The sequence below is a fragment of the Cotesia glomerata genome, linkage group LG2, assembly GCF_020080835.1.
Source record: "Cotesia glomerata isolate CgM1 linkage group LG2, MPM_Cglom_v2.3, whole genome shotgun sequence".
Classification (NCBI taxonomy): domain Eukaryota; kingdom Metazoa; phylum Arthropoda; class Insecta; order Hymenoptera; family Braconidae; genus Cotesia; species Cotesia glomerata.
Window position 1 is genome coordinate 29,114,948 of NC_058159.1, and position 20,480 is coordinate 29,135,427.

At 28.1% G+C, this 20,480-nt stretch overlaps 1 protein-coding gene across 2 annotated transcripts in view; it reads left to right on the forward strand.

The window, feature by feature from the left end:
- Nucleotides 1–20,480, forward strand: part of LOC123258639 (neuronal acetylcholine receptor subunit alpha-7) — a 129,513-nt gene that overhangs the window by 59,880 nt on the left and 49,153 nt on the right. For both annotated transcript variants that reach the window (XM_044718780.1, XM_044718778.1), the window contains one exon: nt 8,512–8,556. In XM_044718780.1, coding sequence (XP_044574715.1) covers nt 8,512–8,556 — 45 coding nt within the window. The remainder of the gene's footprint in view (nt 1–8,511; nt 8,557–20,480) is intronic.

The following is a 20,480-nucleotide window of genomic DNA, read 5'->3' on the forward strand; positions in this document are numbered from 1 at the left end:
TTAAGTTTTTTTTTTTTATTTTTTCTCTTCATAGAAAATTTTAAATATTATTCAAGTGATTGTTAAATTTTTTTTCGCGGTACTATTAAGGCGGGATTGAATTTTTTAAGCGGCAAGCTATCGATAAACCATAAAAATGTCTCAGCGAAATAAAGATTTGAAATTTAATGATAGTTAAAAGCAAACTTTTTAATCTTATTGACCTTTCGTTCATTTTATTAAAAAATTTACATGAGCCAGTGTATTTTTTTGTGAAAATAAATAACTTAAAGAGGTTTGAGCGAATCTAATGTAAAAAATAATTTCCAACTTTGAGCTTTGAAATTAAGTATACGTATGAATAAATACGTCATTTATTTAATCCTAAAATTTTAAAAAGATTCACCGTTTAGTTAATTAGATATTAAATTTTAAAAATTACATATTTTATCTCCTTATACACGGGCTCTTATGACGGACAAACTTATGTCGAGACTTTAATTATTTTTTTTAATATTAACCTCCCAACTTTAACGGATAAAAAACTATACACAAGAAACTTGGATTATTGCAAAATATAAAAACAATTTAATAATAATACATTACCGATATAATTTTTGAAATATTTAAAGTCAAATTTAATGTTTGTAACTCGTTTCTCGTCAGCTATTTATTCGAATAAATATTTGACATCGCGTCAACAGCTGAGAAAAAAGAAAAGGATATAAATATACTTACAGAGAGAAAAATGTTTAACTCACACACTCATCCACGTCTCTGTTATGGGTATAATCAAGCGCGCTATTGCCAAATCTGTTTATTTATTCCGGCAAGTAATAAATACGAGAGTCATTTTATTAATTTACTTTATTAAATAAGTAAAAATCATCAATTATTAAATTGTTTAAATTATTTTGAATTAAAATAAAGAATTTTGACGAATATTGGGAAGACTAAAATTAAAAAAAAATTTTAACATTATTTTGACTCATTAGTTACTTATTATTATATATTCGCTCTATATTAGTGACTAATTATTATATATTCGCTCGAACTTCCTTAATATTTCAAAAAAATATTAAAATTAAAACAATGAAAATATTGTCCGATAAATCAGAGAAACTTTTGCCGTCACCAATGTGTCGGAGCTAATCAATCATTAATATTAATAATTTATACATATAGATGCATATATATGACTAAAAGTATATATATTCGATATTAGATGACAAGTAAACATTTATTTAGGTCGAGTAAATAATCTCTGGTTACCTTGGTGATATAACATTCATCGAACTTAATTATTGATACTGATTAATTTATATTCCTAATTTATTATATGATCGATAAATATTTAATGCTGCTGACTAACAGAATTATTTCAAATTAATTACGCGATTCTAATGACTAACATTTACCATTTAATATTTATTTTTGCCTGATTTAGCCTGATTGATTTTTAATTTATTGGTAATAGCTGCTATTCATTCACTTTAATCAAATTGATTTTATTTGTAAGTAGTGTTGCTATTTTAACTCAGACTTTTGATTGATTCGCGTTCATTTGTGCTCGGAATAGTTGATTGGTAACTGGAATTGGGTCTGGGTCGAGATCAATAATATTGAATACCAAAATCACCACAGAAATTCCAATATTAATTATTATTATTATCATTATTAGTATTAAAATTAAATTAATTAAAAAATAGTAATTATTTGATAGAAAACAGGAGTAACTATTGATAAAGATATTTAATTAATAATTCATAGGTTTGGTAGAGATTCGAACGTGATGATAAACTGATATCCAATAAAATTATCGGTGGTTTAACATTCTTGACTAACGACTAGTAGACTCTACTTTGCACTCTAGGCTGTTGAACGAGTGGGCCTTTTATTAAAACAGAGATTTATCGACATCTTGATACTGTAAGATATTAAAAGTACTAAAAGTGCTTTTTGTTAAACTTTTAAATAATCTTTATCGCTTGTTCTGCTCTTTCATAACAACCAAGTGCCGTTGTCGTTGTTACGCTATCTATATACATATATATAGAAATATGTGTAGTGTATTTAGTCTGGGCTGTGTAGATAGTGTGCATTATATGTATACAGCATTATAACAGTGCCGCGCGTGGCCGATTGCTATGTATATCACCTGCGAAGCAACAGCTGTCCTTCTAACTTTAGATAAATCCGTGTGATACAATAAGAATTATTATTACTCTTGAGTGCATTGTAATGAATATGCTTTTTTTTATTTATTATCTTTATTTTTTTTTAATTCTATGTCTAGTCAATATTTTAGAAATTAATTATAAAAAGCAAAAAATTTTTCCAAATAATAATAACAATAACTAGCAACCTTGCAGTCACTATGTGACTGCCGTGACTTGTGAACGATAAAAAATTAAAATTTTGCTTTATTAAATGACTTTTGTTAAATTGGACTGTACTTTCTTAAATATTGACGTTTTTAAAGATATAAGCTCATCCTGATGTTACACTGATCAAGAGCTTTCATTTGAGTACCCACATGCATTTTCATATATATATATATATATATATATATATATATATACATATATATATATGTATATATATATATATATATATATATGCTATATATATATATATATATATATATATATATATATATATATGGAAAATTGATGTGGGTACTCAAATGAAAGCTCTCGATGAGTGTAACATCGGGATGAGCTTATATCTTTAAAAATGTCAATAGTTCACAAGATACAAGATCATTTCTTAATTATGTTAAATAGCTCTATACTTTCTTAACTATTGGCGTTTTTGAAGAGATAAGCTCATCCCGATGTTACACTCATCAAGAGCTTTCATTTGAGTACCCACATGCATTTTGATATATTTTTCATACATTCATATATATAATATATATAAATATATGAAAAAATTGATATGGGTACTCAAATGAAAGCTCTTGTTGAGTGTAACATCGGGATGAGCTTATATTTTTAAAAATGTCAATAGTTCACAAAATACAAGGTCATTTCTTAATTATGTATCTAGCGATAGAGCATTTTCGACTGTAGTCTAAATATCATAATAAACTGACTATTGGTGAGAATGATATGAAACCATGAAAAGTCGACTTTTCCAACGATACCAAATTTAACCATAAAAACCCATTTTATAATATAAATACACTAGCCACAAAATTTTGCTAGCATAAAATAATAATAATAATATAATTGGTAGAAATTAAAGCGCCTGAATTGAGAGAATTGAAATTCGATGACATCTGATATACGTTATCGACAACGAACGTACCTTGTCAGTGACGATATGACTTGCACACAGCCTTACACAAGCTTATGTATGTATAACGTAAATGTGTATGTACATGTAGAATAGTCTAAAGCCACAAGTACTATCACCAGACCAGGAATAGTAGGATGTGGTCTTACAAAGCCTGGTACGCGCCAATTAGTCCAGGCGTTTCGCTTGCGAAATTGGGTCGTTCAAGGATATGCAATACGATTAACAAGGTTACATGCTATATAAATCAATATGCCAATGACTTATTTATATAAACCACAGGTTTATGCTCTGTGTTACTCGTTACCATCCCGTAGTTAGCTAGTTTATTTTTTTATTTATCCAAATAAAACCAACAGCTTGGTATTACCAGTTCTCTTCGTCTTCAGGTTCAGATTAAATATAAACAATAAACAGAATACTAAATTTAACAGACTGTGTCATTACATCCTTCCTCCACTCGTGCATTGTGTGTCACGCTCGCGAATAAACGGGGCGTTTCTGGTTATACTTTCATGCAATGACTAAATGAGAATTTATAATTATCTGTTTCAACGTTAATGTCAACATTTACAAAATTACCTTTCATTCTCGTTTTAATTTTAATCTTCAGTGTAAACTATTTAGCTTAATTTTTATGCTAAATAGTTAATTTGATAATTAATTGCCCTTTTAATTTGCAATAAAAACTAAATAACAGGTAATAAAATTTGAGTGTCATGTAATGAAATTTTAAAAATAATTTATTTATACATTTTTCGACTATAAATTTCATAACTTCAAAATTAGCCCTTTGAAGTTACAGTAAAAAAATAAAAATACGGGTAAAACTATTAAAGTCGCTCAAAAAGTCTATGATAACACTTTTATTGATAATTAAATCCCCAGCGATAGATTTTCGCTATTCTTATATAAATTTAATAGTTCAATCACAATCGCAATCGCAGCCTAAAGGTACTTTCCAATTTTTATCACGGTTCATCATTTCTGATAAAAAAATCTACCCTAAAGTACAATACGACCAAATGTTGAAATCTATTTTGACACTCAGAGAAATGCTGGATCATTTATAAATAATTGATAGCTTCCACGCTGACTCATTCCTTTCAAACATTTATTAAATAGCTTGGGGAGCCTAAATAAAGTGGGATCATATTTTCCTTAAGCATCCAAAACGAATTAATGCATCACGCATCTAGGGTGGCTCGAACAACAGTTGATATTTGATATAAAATAAATTCATCCGTTATTTCTGTGAGCCATTTTAATAGCTAATTTGTCATTTAATGACAAACTATGAATAAATAAAATTTTGCTTTATAAAATAATGACTTTTGTTAAATTGCACTGTAATTTTTTAACTATTGACCCTTTTAAAAATATAAGCTCATCCCGATGTTACACTTATCAAGAGCTTTCATTTGAGTACCCACATGCATTGTAATATATTTTTCATCCATACATATATAAATATATAAAATATATGAAAAATTGATGTGGGTACTCAAATGAAAGGTCTCGATGAGTGTAACATCGGCATGAGCTTATATCTATAAAAATGTCAATATTTCACAAAATACAAGGTCGTTTCTTAATTATGTTAAATTGCACTGTAATTTTTTAACTATTGAGATTTTCAAAAATATAATCTTATCCCGATGATACACTCATCAAGAGCTTTCATTTGAGTACCCACATGCATTTTTATATATTTTTCATATATTCATATATAAAAAAAGTTTGGAAAATCCAAAAGTGCACGACTCATAATGTTCATTTAATTATGAAATATAAAAAAAAAAAAAAAAACTTAAGTCGTTCAAAATTAATTGCCGAAAAAACAGCTGTAGTAGGAAGGTACTGCACAAGCGCCCCTGGTGGAATAAAATGTACATAATATCTATAGATATAGATATATCACCATCCATGTTAATTTTAATATGAAAAATTGATGTGGGTACTCAAATGAAAGGTCTCGATGAGCGTAATATCAGGATGAGCTTATATCTTTAAAAATGTCAATAGTTCTCAAGATATAAGGTAATTTCTTAATTATGTATCTAGAGATAGAGCATTTTTAAATTCACCCTAAATATTTATCATAATAAATTGACCATCGGTGAGAATGATATAAAACCTTGAAAAGACTCAAATTCAAGCCAAGACCTTTGCAATGACACAAAATTTCACTAAAAAACCGATTTTATCATATGACTATCCTGGACACAAAATTCTTCTTATTCTCTTAATAATATAGATTTGTGAAGAAGAAGAAAGCATAAAGGTTACTTCGATTTAAAACTTTTACCACTCTGTTATATTTTTACAATTATAAATTACAACTTGTAACCGATAATTACTCCCCGAATTTCCCTGTAGCTGAGCAAACGCAACCTGTGTTCAATTCTCAGCATACAAATCATAAATCCTTTCAATACCTGGGTAATAAATCCAGCTCAAGCATAATATTACAATCTATTTTGAGAAATACATACTCTACAACAATTTTACGCGGAAAAGCTTTCTCTAATTTATGTCACTATCTTTATCTATAATTGTCATTATAATCGATAATCGATTTGTTTATTATCAAACCCATTAGAACCTAAATGTGGTTACTGAAATACATTTAGTTGCTTTACTCAGTTTTAAATAGCCCGGAGGGCAAAGAGTACATGGCCCATGTGAACTAAAACCGCATAAACAACAGAATAGAACGGACGGAACGTTTGATAGTCTACACCAGCTATTGAATTTCATAGCCTTTTTATGAATGGCTCTTCCGATGACATAAACAGAATAGCCTGGAAAAATCAAACAATACTCCTCTCAATATCACTTCGTCTGTCTATATATAAATATAATAATACATATTAATCCTGTTGGTACAGATACACCGTGGTACAACTAGCTTCAACAAAAGATACTAGATGTTCAAACAATTACAGCCGTTTTTTCATTTTTATCACCTCCGATTGCTCACTTATCCATTGAAAGAAATATATATTTATCTATTTAAAATTTAATTCGACAAATTTTCATTAAAAAGTGTGATGAGAAAATCTGGCGCCCAATTTTGCGACAATTTTTAAACTTCTTTGTATAGAACAAAGTGGTTTTATACCACAAATAATAAATCCATCAAAAATATCAATTAATTTATATACTATTATTCAATCAGGAGAACAATCAATTCGAAAATAATTGATAAATTTCTCTATATTGTTTCGTAATACAATATTATCCAATAATCTTTATTATTAAAAGAATAAGAAAAATTTTGTTTCCAGGATAGTTATTTGATAAAATCGTTTTTTTTAGTATCATTACAAAGGTCTTGATTTGAATTTGTGCCTTTTCAAGATTTTATATCATTCTCACCGATAGCCAATTTATTATGATAAGTACTTAGAGTGCATTCGAAAATGCTCTATCTCTATATACATAATTAAGAAATAACTTTGTATCTTGTGAAATATTGATATTTTTAAAGATATAAGCTCATCCCGATCTTACATTCATCGAGACCTTTCATTTAAGTACCCACATCAATTTTTAATATATTTATATAAATTATATATATGTATATATGAAAAATATATCAAAATGCATGTGGGTACTCAAATGAAAGCTCTTGATGAGTGTAACATCGGGATAAGCTTATATTTTTAAAAATCTCAATAGTTAAAAAATTACAGTGCAATTTAACATGATTAAAAAACGACCTTGTATCCTGTGAAATATTGACATTTTTAAAGATATAAGCTCACCCCGACATTACACTCATCGAGACCTTTCATTTAAGTACCCACATTAATTTTTCATATATTTATATATATTATATATATGTATATATGAAAAATATATAACAGTGCATGTGGGTACTCAAATGAAAGCTCTTGATGAGTGTATCATCGGGATGCGCTTATATTTTTAAAAACGTCAATATGTAAGAAAGTACAGTGCAATTTAACATAAGTCATTATTTAATAAAGCAAAATTTTAATTTTTTTTGTTCACAAATCTCGTAAGTCACATAGTGACTGCAAGGTTACTAGGTCCCATTAACAATATTGAAAGACAAGGGGAAAGTGTCAGTCTAAAATTCTGGCGCCCAACGTGGCACTATAGCCTGAGAAGTCTGACTATAAAATTTATTCAATTTTTGAATTTTTTTTTGTAGCTAATATCATTTTCTTAAGACAACTAAGCACCGAACAAAGTAATTTTATATTACATAATTTGTTCTAAATCATAAATCTTACAACCAGTTTGAAAATAATAAAAAAAAGTCTCTTAATACGTAATACTATCTTATAATCCAACAGTGCCCAACCGATAATACTCATGTACAACGTTCAATGTTGAGTAGATGACTCACCCCTCGTTTTCCCATCCCCTCTATGAGCCTTCAGCTTCTCGGCAATGCAATGGCAACCCGGTAGCTTTGACCCAATTCCTGGATAGTATACAGGGTAAAATATAAAGTAGGGTAAGGTATTGATATTGTTCGCGCCGCAAACATCAGTATGGGATGTGATGTTATATGTTCTCTCTTTCACTTTCCTCATTCTGGATACTACTCTCTATAATACCACAGCATGTTTATCTATGTTTATGTCTGTGTCCATGTCTGGGTGTCTTTGTTCATTTATTTATTTATTCCTTTCTTTCCCCGTTTCTTCCACGGCCGCTTTCATCCCCTGTTCCTATTACAACCAGTATCGTACTATCGGGCTGTAGCTCATATCTCTTCTCAGCCGCTATTTCAACACATGAGTACAGAATTTTTTTCTGTTTTCCCGAGCTGCGTTAACGAGCGCTGTAAAACGGCGAGCTTTGTACCTTCACCAGACTGTGACTGCATCGTATCGGGATACACATGACTCCCAACATACAACATACAATATAAAACATAGTTCCATTCCTCTCTTGTGTAGAATTCTGATCCATGTTGTACGTTTTACAAAGTAAAACTCCGTTCTATTAACCCACTAAAATAAAGTTCAACAATGAAGAGTCAAAAATACATTTTAGTTTTTAGACACGTATGTATGTACCCAATGAAATATATTATTACATCATATTGTGCAGTTAGCAAAGCCAAAATAATTTCTCGGCACTTTTTTCCTCTTTTTTGGTTCAAAAATTTTAAGTTTTTTTTTTGCTTGATTTTAATTTTTAATTTTAATAATATGAACTTTTAATAATCGAAATTTGATGATTTTACAGGACGAGAAGAATCAATTACTCATTACCAATCTGTGGCTGAAACTGGTGAGTCAACTGTTATTTATTAAGCTCTAGTTTTGTGAAGAAATAAAAAAAAGATTAAGTTAGAGTTAGAAAGTAATTAAAAGAAGATAAAATCGTTTATTCGATTAGATTGTTACTGAGCTGGCGTACAAAAAGAATGAGCAGATGAATTTAAAAAGAACTTTTTAAGTACTGTTAAAATATCAGGAATAAGTAAGAGAATAAGTGGAAAAAGTATTTTAATTTGAAAATAAATTAATATACTGATAAAAAAAAATTTAATTCACTCAAGAAAAAAATCTTAAATAACGTTTTTGGCTCAAAAATTTTTCTCTTGATTCAAAAAATTTATTTTCTTCTAAATAATAGGGTAGAAGTACCGTTTGTGGCCACTGTACCGTTTATAGTCATTTATTGTTCAAATAAACGATAGAAATGAATTTTTTATATTAATAAACCATCACAAACTCAATTTATTTTAATATAAATATTTCAAAATTCAACAAAAATATGGTTATAATATTATAATCTATACTAATAAATGGAGAGCCGTTTTTTTTGTCCGGTTATACTGCGAAAACTACTGAACCAATTGGAATAATATTTATACCATAAGATGCAGCTTGTTTCGGAGAAGGTTTTAGTATATGACATATTTGTGATTACTTATCCGGAAGGTATATTTTTTTGACTTAGAAATAATGAATTTTTATTGTAACTAAATTTATTCTACTCGATTGTCATTTGTTTATATACTAGGCAGATTTCTTCACTTATGAGACCTGCAATTTCTTGAACGGAAATTTTCAATGCTCATTACAAATTTTTTTTTTCATATCAATTATTATTCATTTTTGTAAAAAAGACACGGGAATATTATAATGATTGCACATTGAAAGTTACTATGAATATTAGCTAGAATAATTACATGGATAAAAGGTAGATGCCAATTCGATAGAATTTGGAATCTGTGCAAGTCGAAACAATATTCTAATTAAATTTCAAGTCTAGATCTAAAAATGCAATATTACAAAACACCCAGCGGAGCGGGCGAGTAATATACTGATAAAGAAATTAACTTGACCCAAGAGCCAAAATCTTGAATCAAGAATACTATTTTGAAGAAAATCATTTTCTTGAGTCAAGAAAAATTTACTTAAATCAATTATAATTTCTTGACTCAAAAATTTATTCTCTTGACTCAAGAAAATGATTTTCTTCAAAATAGTATTCTTGATTCAAGATTTTGGCTTTTGGATCAAGTTAATTTCTTTATCAATGTAGCTAGTGATTATAATATTATAATTTTTTATAAATTAATTCAAATGTTAACTGGCCAAAAACAGTGCTAAGGTGACCAAAAAAGGTACTTCTACCCTATTCCTAATTAATTTTTCTAGCAGTAAATGGCAAGGTGTGGTACATCTTGAAAATAGCGAATTGCAAATATTAGTTTTACTATCATTCAATAGTGTTTTCATGGAGATAAATCCTAGAGCTATTGAAAAAATATAAAATATTAAAAAATGAGGAGATTTTCTACTTTAATATCTGGAGGTTTAAGTACTCATCTGTCGTTACAAGAACAGGAACGCGCAATGACCTAAATTCGATATTGAGAATTACGCCAGTAGAGTACAGAGTACAGGAACATTAATTTTTTGTTGTAACGTTATTATTAAACTAATAATCGGTTGTTATTGTTGAAGCTATTTCCCGATCTGTTAAATTTTTGATTTCATTTGAATTTAACAATGAATGTTAAGCGTTAAGCGTTAACTAACAAATCAGCATAAAAATGTCGGATTGTTTTTCCATCCGGACATTTTTATTTATTCATTCAGTGAGATTTTAAATTATAGCCTCGTTAGATGCCGACGGGAGAGAGTTTTCAATTTGCATATGTCCACACACACTGTCATCCATTTAATGGTTATTAAATCATTACGGCTCGTAACAGTTCGTTGGTCAAACAAGTGTATTGGTTTGTTATGCTAATCGATTTTAGTTTCTGCCATACACAAGTTGGATATCCCCTCGTTTTAATTTTCAATTTCGACCATTTTTAAATTTCATTAAAATTGCTTATTTTATTTTGTCTTTTAAACCAATCCCGATATTTATTTTCTCACCGCGTTTTAAATTTTTTTAACCCCTCAAAATTACTTTCTCGCTCATTTGTATCGATAATGAGAACGATAACTTTAATCGCGTGAATTTGTAAACAGGTTACTACACTTTTATTTTTTCTCAGCTAATTACCTGGTGATTAATTAATCGATTAAATCATTTGTGTGTATTAGCTTTTGTTTATGTTTTCGTACATTTTAATTTAATTTTTACATTACTCGCTAATTATTCATAACTCTTGTTCGTAAATATTGTTTTACCAAACAAATTCTCTGTCAATTTTCTTATTATTCATTTATTAATCAAAATATTATTAATATTACCTTTTTATTTGTCTGTTATAATATTTGATTCATATTTTTCCGGTTAAAAATTTATTAAATAAAATCTTCAGCACGGAGAGAAAAATATGGAAATCATTCCTATAATTTTAATGAAATGTTTTCCTATACCATTTTAGAAGTGATTACTTAAATTATGGGAATTGTACTCATAATTTTGCACGACTCATGATGCGAAGCATCAGAGAGTGCTTTACGATCGAAAAATTTTTTTCGCCTCATTTTAGCAACTATTTTTAGTATTATAGCCTTGTTAGTTCACGGAATCAAGATATTTTGCATACTATTGTCGAGATACTTTAATGGAGATTAATTCCATACTTTCTAAAAATTGATTTACTGCAATAGAAACGGAAAAAAACTTCAAAATAGGTCAAAAAATGTTCCTGTCCGTCATGTATGAAACCCCGGAAACACTGTAACTTGTGAAAAAATCAATTATTTGAGTTAAATTTTTTTTTTCTAAATTCTAATCGACGATTGAAGGTCACTGAATGCGAATGGTTAATTAATTCAGTGGCGTTTAATTACAATTAATAAAAAACGAAAACTACAAGACTGTATATCTATATATATCCATGTAAAATTAACATGGATGGTGATATATCTATATCCATAGATATTATGTACATTTTATTCCACCAGGGGCGCTTGTGCAATACCTTCCTACTACAGCTGTTTTTTCGGCAATTAATTTTGAACGACTCAAGTTTTTTTTTTTTTTTTTTATATTTCATAATTAAACGAGCATTATGAGTCGTGCACTTTTGGATTTTCCAAACTTTTTGAGAAATGTTACTGAAATTAATAGATGAAAAATTTTTTGGACAATTTTAGGACGTTTTTGGGACAATTGAAGAATTTACGAATTACCCATTTACGGTGAAATTCAAAGAATTTTCTTTTATAATGATAATATAATGCTGTTGAGTAAGCTATGGGAGACTATGTGCTACAATATGAGTTTATGTGCAAATGAAATATCTGAAAAAAAAAAAGCAAAGTTATCAAATTATTAATTTATCATCTTTTAAACATCCATTATATTATGAGAAACATCATGGTTACGATCAAAATAATTATTATATTGTTCCTAAACATTTAATATTGTAAATATTATTTAACTTGTTGTATAACATTCATTAAATTGATTTCTGTGTAATTTTATAAATTGAAAATTCTTAAATAAATGTTACTTGTCTCATTTTGATAATTATTGAATATTAATTGTGTTTTATGGATCATGTAATATTCATACTCCGATAGGGTGTAAATTTATTTTACTGTTACACCGGTTTAACACCGGATTTTTAACACCGCAAAAGAGCACCGCTACACCGGTGTTAATCCTAATATAAAATTGAGATGAAATGTATGTGGCATCAAAGTATTCGTAACGTGATTGGTCGAATATATCAGAAGCATGAAAATATATGCAAATGCTATAGTCAGGCGCGCGCCTGCGCGCGCAAATTCAAATTCTAGTTAATTAATTAAAATTAAAATGAGTCTATTTTAACACCGCTTTTTTTACAGTGTAAGAATGGTTCCCATAATATATAGGAATAGTTTCTATAATATTATAGGAACCATTCCTATAATATTATGGGAACCATTCCCATAATATTATACTGATGATGCCCCATAATATTTAGATATTTATCATTACAACTCAAGTTATTTGTGATTTCGATGACCACTTTGAAGCATTTGAAATTATTAGTAATTTCGATAATTTTACTTGCTTCCCAATAACATCATTTGAAATATATAAAATAAGTAATATTGTTAATATAAATAATAAAAGTTACATACTCAAAAGGTGGATGTGATAAATATTCAACGAATGTATCATAAATAAATAATTTGTTTTAAAAATAAAATGAAATTGTAAAAATAAACAATGAATTTCCATATCTACTTTGCTCCTATAATTGTATAGTGAGAAAATATACCTTTTATTAGAGAAACTTTAGAATAGCTACAATATTTTTAAATATTATTTAACACAATAATAACTGAGTTGGAATAAACAATTTAAGATTAAGGACACACGTGAATAAAAATTATGAAACAGAAATTTTTTCACTCTAGTGAAAGATCAATTTTTATTTACAAAAAAAATTTATTAGAAAAAAAATATATAATAACTACTTTATATTTTTGATGTAATTGCTTCATTATTATGAACATAAACATTTTTTTATTATTATGTGCGTCATTCCCATAATATTATAGGAACCATTCCTATATTATTATAGGAACCATTCCCATAATTTTTGGAAAGGTTCCTATAAATTTCTCTCCGTGTGGATAAATTTAAAAAATGAATGTATACATTTTTAAAAACAAACAAACCCATTGCATCAACCAGAAGTTTTCCACACGATTAAGGTCAATCAGAGTAATGAATCCCCCAGATAGCATGTTCATAAGAAACGTACAAATGTATGGAAGAACATGAACCAGGGAAAAAGTATATCTGTTATCTTCGGGTGTTTTCTTATTCATAAAATTTAAATGAAAATTCATGGTTGAGTGACGTGGGTAGAGACGCTAAAGCTGAAAAGTCATGAAAAAGTTTCATAACAAGCGTGTTACATCTGAAACTTACCATTTTTACGATTCTTCTTGCGCTTTTTCATGCCTTGTGCACGCGCCAACGGGAAAACAGATAAAGTTACATTTTTGTTTTTATCCTCGGAGTATAAATGCGATACAGATACGAATACGCTCGTGTTTTACCATTAAATCTCAAGCTCGCTTAGATATATTTTACTTTATGAAAAACTTTACTTTTAATTATTAATGCTGTGAGAGCTTTGCCCGGAGTGAGGGAGAGCCATCAACGCAACGTCAACATAAAAACATTAATCGAATTTTTTTCTCTTTCTTTTTTTCTTCTCGTGTTGAATCAAATTTTTCCAACTTTGAAACATCTCAGCTCAAATAAAATATTTATGTTACTGATTGTATACTCTAGACAGAGAAAAAAAAATTACTCGAATCGAGCAAACAATTTTTAAGAAGACTAGCTTCTTAATTTGAGTAGAAAAATTCTTAAACCAAGAAAATTTTCTTGATTTAAATAAATTTCACTTGATTCAAGAATTTTTCGACTTGTTTTTAGACAATGAAATTAATTTTTTGGTTCAATCCTCCGTGAAAAAAAAAATCTAAAAAAAATATATGTCGAAGACATCAAATATATTTTTAATAACTAACTTTTTGCCGATTTTCATATATATTTTATATATTTTAGATATATTCTAAATAAATTTTTTTTATATTTTTAGCTATGTATTTTTTATGTACTTAAAGATATATCTGGAATATATCTAAAAAATATTTCAAATATATAAAATATATATATGAAAATCGGCCAAAAGTTAGTTATTAAAAATATATTTCCTATACATATTTATATATTTTTTATAGATTTTTAATATATTTAAAATATATCGACGGTCTAATTAGCAAATTGTCTAACTACACTTTAGAAAATCTTCCGTTTTTACGAAAAAACAATTAGTTTAAAATTTATTATCACTTTAAAAAACAATTTAATATCTAATAGAGGTATAATATTTTGGTTTGGATCATTCAAATAATTTATAATTCGACTATTGCTATATCAAAATATTAAAAAATTACCCTCAAAAAATAAGGAGTTAGACCAATTGCTAATTAGACCGTCGATATTTTTTATATATTTCGACATATTTTTTTTTTTCATGGGGGAAGAATTTTTCTTTTGATTCAAGTTAATTTTTTTTCTGTAAAAATGTTTTTCAGAAGATTTTTTCTTAAAAAATCTACGCAATCATAATCCAGAAGTAAAACAGTAACAAAAATTTTTTGACAATAAGGTAAAAGCCCCAATAGATGATCACGTACCAGTATATGATCATATATTGGGGCTTTTACCTTATAAGAAATTTTTACACCACACTAAACCGAAAAAATTCTATCCTTGAGTTCTAAAAAAATCAAGTAAAAAAATTTCAGGGCCAGTGGTCCAAAAATGTTTTAATTTAGATGCTTATTGAACAAATTCGGGCGACGATTGAAATCCTCCTTTGTGAAATACTCGAACGGAATAACAGTAATCGAATAATGAAATCCAGTGAGTACCGATAAATTATTTGGAACGATTAATTGAAACTATCGAATTACGTCTTATGCCAGCGATCTTCCTTCCGGATGACATAAATAATTGCAAATAATTGTATTAGCTTATATACTGTTAATATCTTAGTAAATGGATTCAGGAATTTCAATTTCCTGTGACCTTTAATCAAGATGTCCAACCTCTACCCGGCAATATATCTGTAGGTGTGTGTATATAAGGAGTTTGGTAAACAGGGGAAGTAAACGCGAGAGGTAAAATAAAGAAAGAGGAAAGAGGAATAAGGAGAAAACGTCTGATAAGTGATAAGACGGACTATAAAGCATGGAGTGGCCTCAGTGGTTCTTCAGTTCCTTCCTATTACCGTTCCGTTCCTCTTTCCTCCCCTACTTCTCTTAATACTTTTACTTATAAAGTAAGTTCTAGAACCAATTAAATTGAAAACCTTCTCTAATCTCTTCAGGCGTTAACTCGTCTCTTCTCTAGTGAAATTAGTCCCGGGCTTCTATAATCTAGATTCCGAGTTATAGGTTATATATTCGATGCTTAGTTTCAACTGTTCCTAAACGGATTTCCCTATTTTCGGATGTTCTTACACTGCTATGCACTGATCTCCATTCGGTCTATCGAAATCAAAAATCACCGCGGTTTAAAAGTTCGCTAAACTTTAGATTATCAGTCCAGTTCTTGTCTGTATATTTCGTTCCGTTGGTATTCAAGGAACTTTTCACTTAACCGCAACTTTCGTTCTTAATAATTTTTCATAACTAGCAGACTTTGATCTACTTTTATTTTGCTAAAACGACTTGCCTGAAATTAATTTGGTAACCATAGTTATTAATAATTTCATTAAACTATTATTAAACTTTTAATTTCGAAAGAATTTATTAAAGTTATTAGCGAGTTTAAATCCGTCTAAAATGTCAGATATAAATTATATCATCCAATTTTGTTAATTTTAAAATGAGAATATTTTATATCGTTTATTATTACGATATAATTTTTATTTTTGTATATTAAAAAAATTAATAAATATGATACAAAATAACAAAAATAATATCTTATCAATAAGACTAGACATGTAATTGTTAACCATGGAATCAATATTACTTTATTATTATTATTTTAATTAATATTATTTTATGTAATCATAAAATAAATTGAAGAAAAAATGACAAGAATAAATTTTAAATTATCTTTAGGTAACAATAAAAGAATTAAATTAATTTTTCAACCATTAACATAATTACTCTGGTGAATTTCTATTTATTATTCTGAAAAACATCTTATCAAATCGCTAATAAATTAGATTTATTGAATGATGTTTAAGCTAATCACATTAAATATTAACAAATGATTGATATGAAAATTAATTCAGCAGATACCCGTGTAAAAAAAAATCGTCTCAAAAGTGTCTTAAAATTGTCGTTTGTTTAAGATCTTAAACGTGACACAAAGCAAGACTGTTTTAAGATTTTTTTAAGACGCCAAAGAAAAAAAAATTCCAAAAGCAGATTTTTGAAATTTAGTTTTTAAATTTGTTATGAAAATTAATTTTTAGATGATTTTGCAAGTTTCTTTAAAAAATCTTAAAATATTTAGAGACTATTTTAAGATGAGTTCACAGCGACAAAACCTTGGAACATTAAAATGGAGCGTCTTAAAAAAAATCTTAAAATTGTTGGATAATAATTTTTCAACAATTTCAATTTGAAAAAAGCGTATTTAAAAATGTTGCGGTTAAAAACTCGCAAAATTGTCTAAAAATAAATTTTCATAACAAATTCGAGAGCCAAACTTCAAAAATCTGCTCTTGGATTTTTTTTTTTTTGCGTCTTAAAACAGTCTTGCTTTGTGTCACATTTAACATCTTAAACAAACGACAATTTTAAGACACTTTTAAAACGATTTTTTTTACACGGGATATTTTATAATTTTAAATATTTTTTTAACAAATAAGTTATGTCAAAAAAATTAGAAAAAAAAATTGAGATGTAGAAATTTTAAAGAATAAAAATTGCAATTTTTTAAAAATAATTTTTTGGAAAAATTTTATTTGTTAAAAAAAAATTAATTGACTGCTAACGAATGTCATACGATTGATCCCATTTTTGTTAAATTTTTTGCATAGATAGTTGATAACTTAATAAGAAAAGTACTGCATAAAATGGACAATATATGTAGAATATTATATAAAGAAAATAAAGTATGTACTTCTTAATCTACATACCGAATTCCAACTTAAAATCTTCCAGACTCCATGACTGGGTCATAAATTAAAAGATTAACCCTTCAACCTTAACAAATTACACTGAATCTTATTCCAGAATTCTTAAACCCCATTTAAATCCCCGAGTCTCAAACTAAGCAACTTCGATTTGTCGAACATCCTCTAGTATAATTGAAAATCACGGATCATTATAACACCTGACTTCTGAAAGCTTCACTATTTCACTTACCCACTTCACAGCGCCCATAATATCCTAGAGCACTATCAGCAATACATTACGCCCGTAAATTAGGGTAAAAATCTTTCTCACGATTTAATAAAACCAGACCCTTGATTCTTGATCCTACCAAATTCTTACACTAAAGAATGGGGGTAAATCTCTTTTAATTGTAATTATCTCAATAATGAGAATGTTTCATGTTCTTTAAGACCGGTAATAAAAACATCAGCCCCTTGGTAGCTTCAGTAACTTGGTAAAACTACGAAATAAGAAAAAATAAAAAAAAGAAAAAGAGGAATTGGTGAAAAAAAGGACAGCAAGGTAGTATTATATAAAGCTCGATCTCTTAGCGAAGAAAATAGTTAATAAAACCGAGCTAATGAGAAGACTATGTTATATATTTAACAGATAGGAATTAAGTTAAGTCAGTGTGAATTGATTCCACTAATGAGAGCGAACTGTAACATTTAATGAACGCAGCATCAATTTTCCATTGAGTCTATTTTAATTTAGCGTTTCCAATTAGTATTGCAACAAATTGGACGTATGATGATGAATTATAATCAAGCACCAGCATTTCAGCAGACATTCAATATTTATCATCTACAATTATAATGATAACAACAACACATTATTTTTCAATTCAAAAATCATCATCATAGAAGTCGTTAACTTGCGATTATTAACATCACGATAATAATGCTGTAATAATAGTGAATTATAAATCAACTGGTAGTAATGAATTAATAAGTAGTTGTTAAAGCTTTATTATATGTATAAATGAAATCGGATAATTTATCCGGGGTCCTTCGAGCTTACGGTAATCTCAAAAGCATAAATTTATATCAGTGCTGCGGAGCAAATGCGGCACATGCCTGGTTTCTTCTGCATTACTATACCCTTTACGCTTACCTCTTTATCACAGATAGGGATAGTAGAAGCATAGGAGTCGTTTAACCTAACGATAATGCCTCATTTTCCGGAATTAAGGTCTTTCGAAAGTTCTCCAGAGCACCCGTTACCAGCCACGGTCACCGAAACGGGATAAAAATAACTAAGCCTGGGTTGCTTCTCAGCTCAGGAGTTTAAATCCAAAAGACACAAAGACTAGTATTTAAGGAAGTTCGAGCGTAACTAATGAGTCAAAATAATGTTAAATTTTTTTTTTAATTTTAGTCTTCCCACACAGAAAGAAAAATTTCTTAATTGGAGAACAAAATTCTTGACTCAAGAAAATTTTCGGGTGCTTGAAGGAAGACCGAAGTTGTGTTGGCTGAAGTAAAAATTTTTCTTGAAATTCTATTCTTGGTGGAAGTAATTTTTTCTTAATTCAAATTATCATAAATACTTGATACAATAAATTTTTATATTTGATCAAGATTTTTAGATACTTTAGAGAAGCAGCGCCACTTACTTTAGCTGAGAAAAAAATTTTCTCACCTTGAGAAAATTTTTCTCTTGAATATTTGATACCCATTTTATATTATTTTAGCGTGCAATTATACATATTGAATGAAAAAAAATGATGAAATATTATTTGATCTTTCCATTTGACATGTTAGCCATTAAAAATATTAATGAAAATTTACTTCTATCTTTATATTTAATTTTTTGGAGCAAGAGAGAAATTTTCTCAAGACAAGAAAATTTACTTCTATCAAGAACTAAATTTTTTGGAGCAAGAAGCTGAATTTTCTCAAAGCAACAAGATTTTCTTGACTTAAATAAATTTTCTTGGATCAAGATACGTATTTCTTAAAACAAGAGAATTAATTTAGTTGGAATAAATGAAATTTCTTGTGTCAAAAAAAAAATTTTTTTTCGCTCAAGAAAATAATTAGGAAGAAAAATATTTTCTTGGCTCAAGTGAACCTTTTTTTCTGTGCAATATTCGACAAAATTCTTTATTTTAATTTAAAATAATTAAAAAAATTTAATAATTGATGATTTTTACTTATTTAATAAAGTAAAGTAATAAAATGACTCTCGTATTTATTACTTGCCGGAATAAATAAACAGATTTGGCAATAGCGCGCTTGATTATACCCATAACAGAGACGTGGATGAGTGTGTGAGTTAAACATTTCTCTCTCTGTAACTATATTTATATCCTTTTCTTTTTTCTCAGCTGTTGACGCGATGTTGTCAAATATTTATTCGAATAAATAGCTTTAAATATTTCAAAAATTATATCGGTAATGTATTATTATTAAATTGTTTTTATATTTTGCAATAATCCAAGTTTCTTGTGTATAGTTTTTTATCCGCTAAAGTTGGGAGGTTAATATTGAAAAAAATAATTAAAGTCTCGCCAAAAGTTTGTCCGTCATAAGAGCCCATGTATAAGGAGACAAAATATGTGATTTTTAAAATTTAATATCTAAGTCACTAAACGGTGAATCTTTTTAGAATTTCAGGATTAAATAAATGACGTTTTTATTTATACGTATACTTAATTTCAAAGCTCAAAGTTGGAAATTTTTTTTTACATTAGATTCGCTCGAACCTCCTTAACGGACGATTACTTGAATTACGGCTGAGTTGACTCATCTCCTGCATAAATAGTTTCACATTAGTTGTTGTTATTATTATTATTATTATTATTATAATTATTGTTATTACTTTTTTTTTTAATGATCTATTCTGCTATTATATACCCTCGCGAATAATAACCCCTGTTTCTCATTGTCCTTAATGAACGCCTGTGGCTCATCTCTGTCAGCACAAAATACTGTATGGTCCTTTCCGACCTTTACTATTATTGTTATTATCATTATTATTGTTATTTTTTATTTGTTTTTTAACAAAGTAATTGTGAATAGAGTTTTCACATAATTAATTTAATTTCTAGTGGAGTTTGAAATTTAACGTAATAACTACCATTAAAAGTCGTCT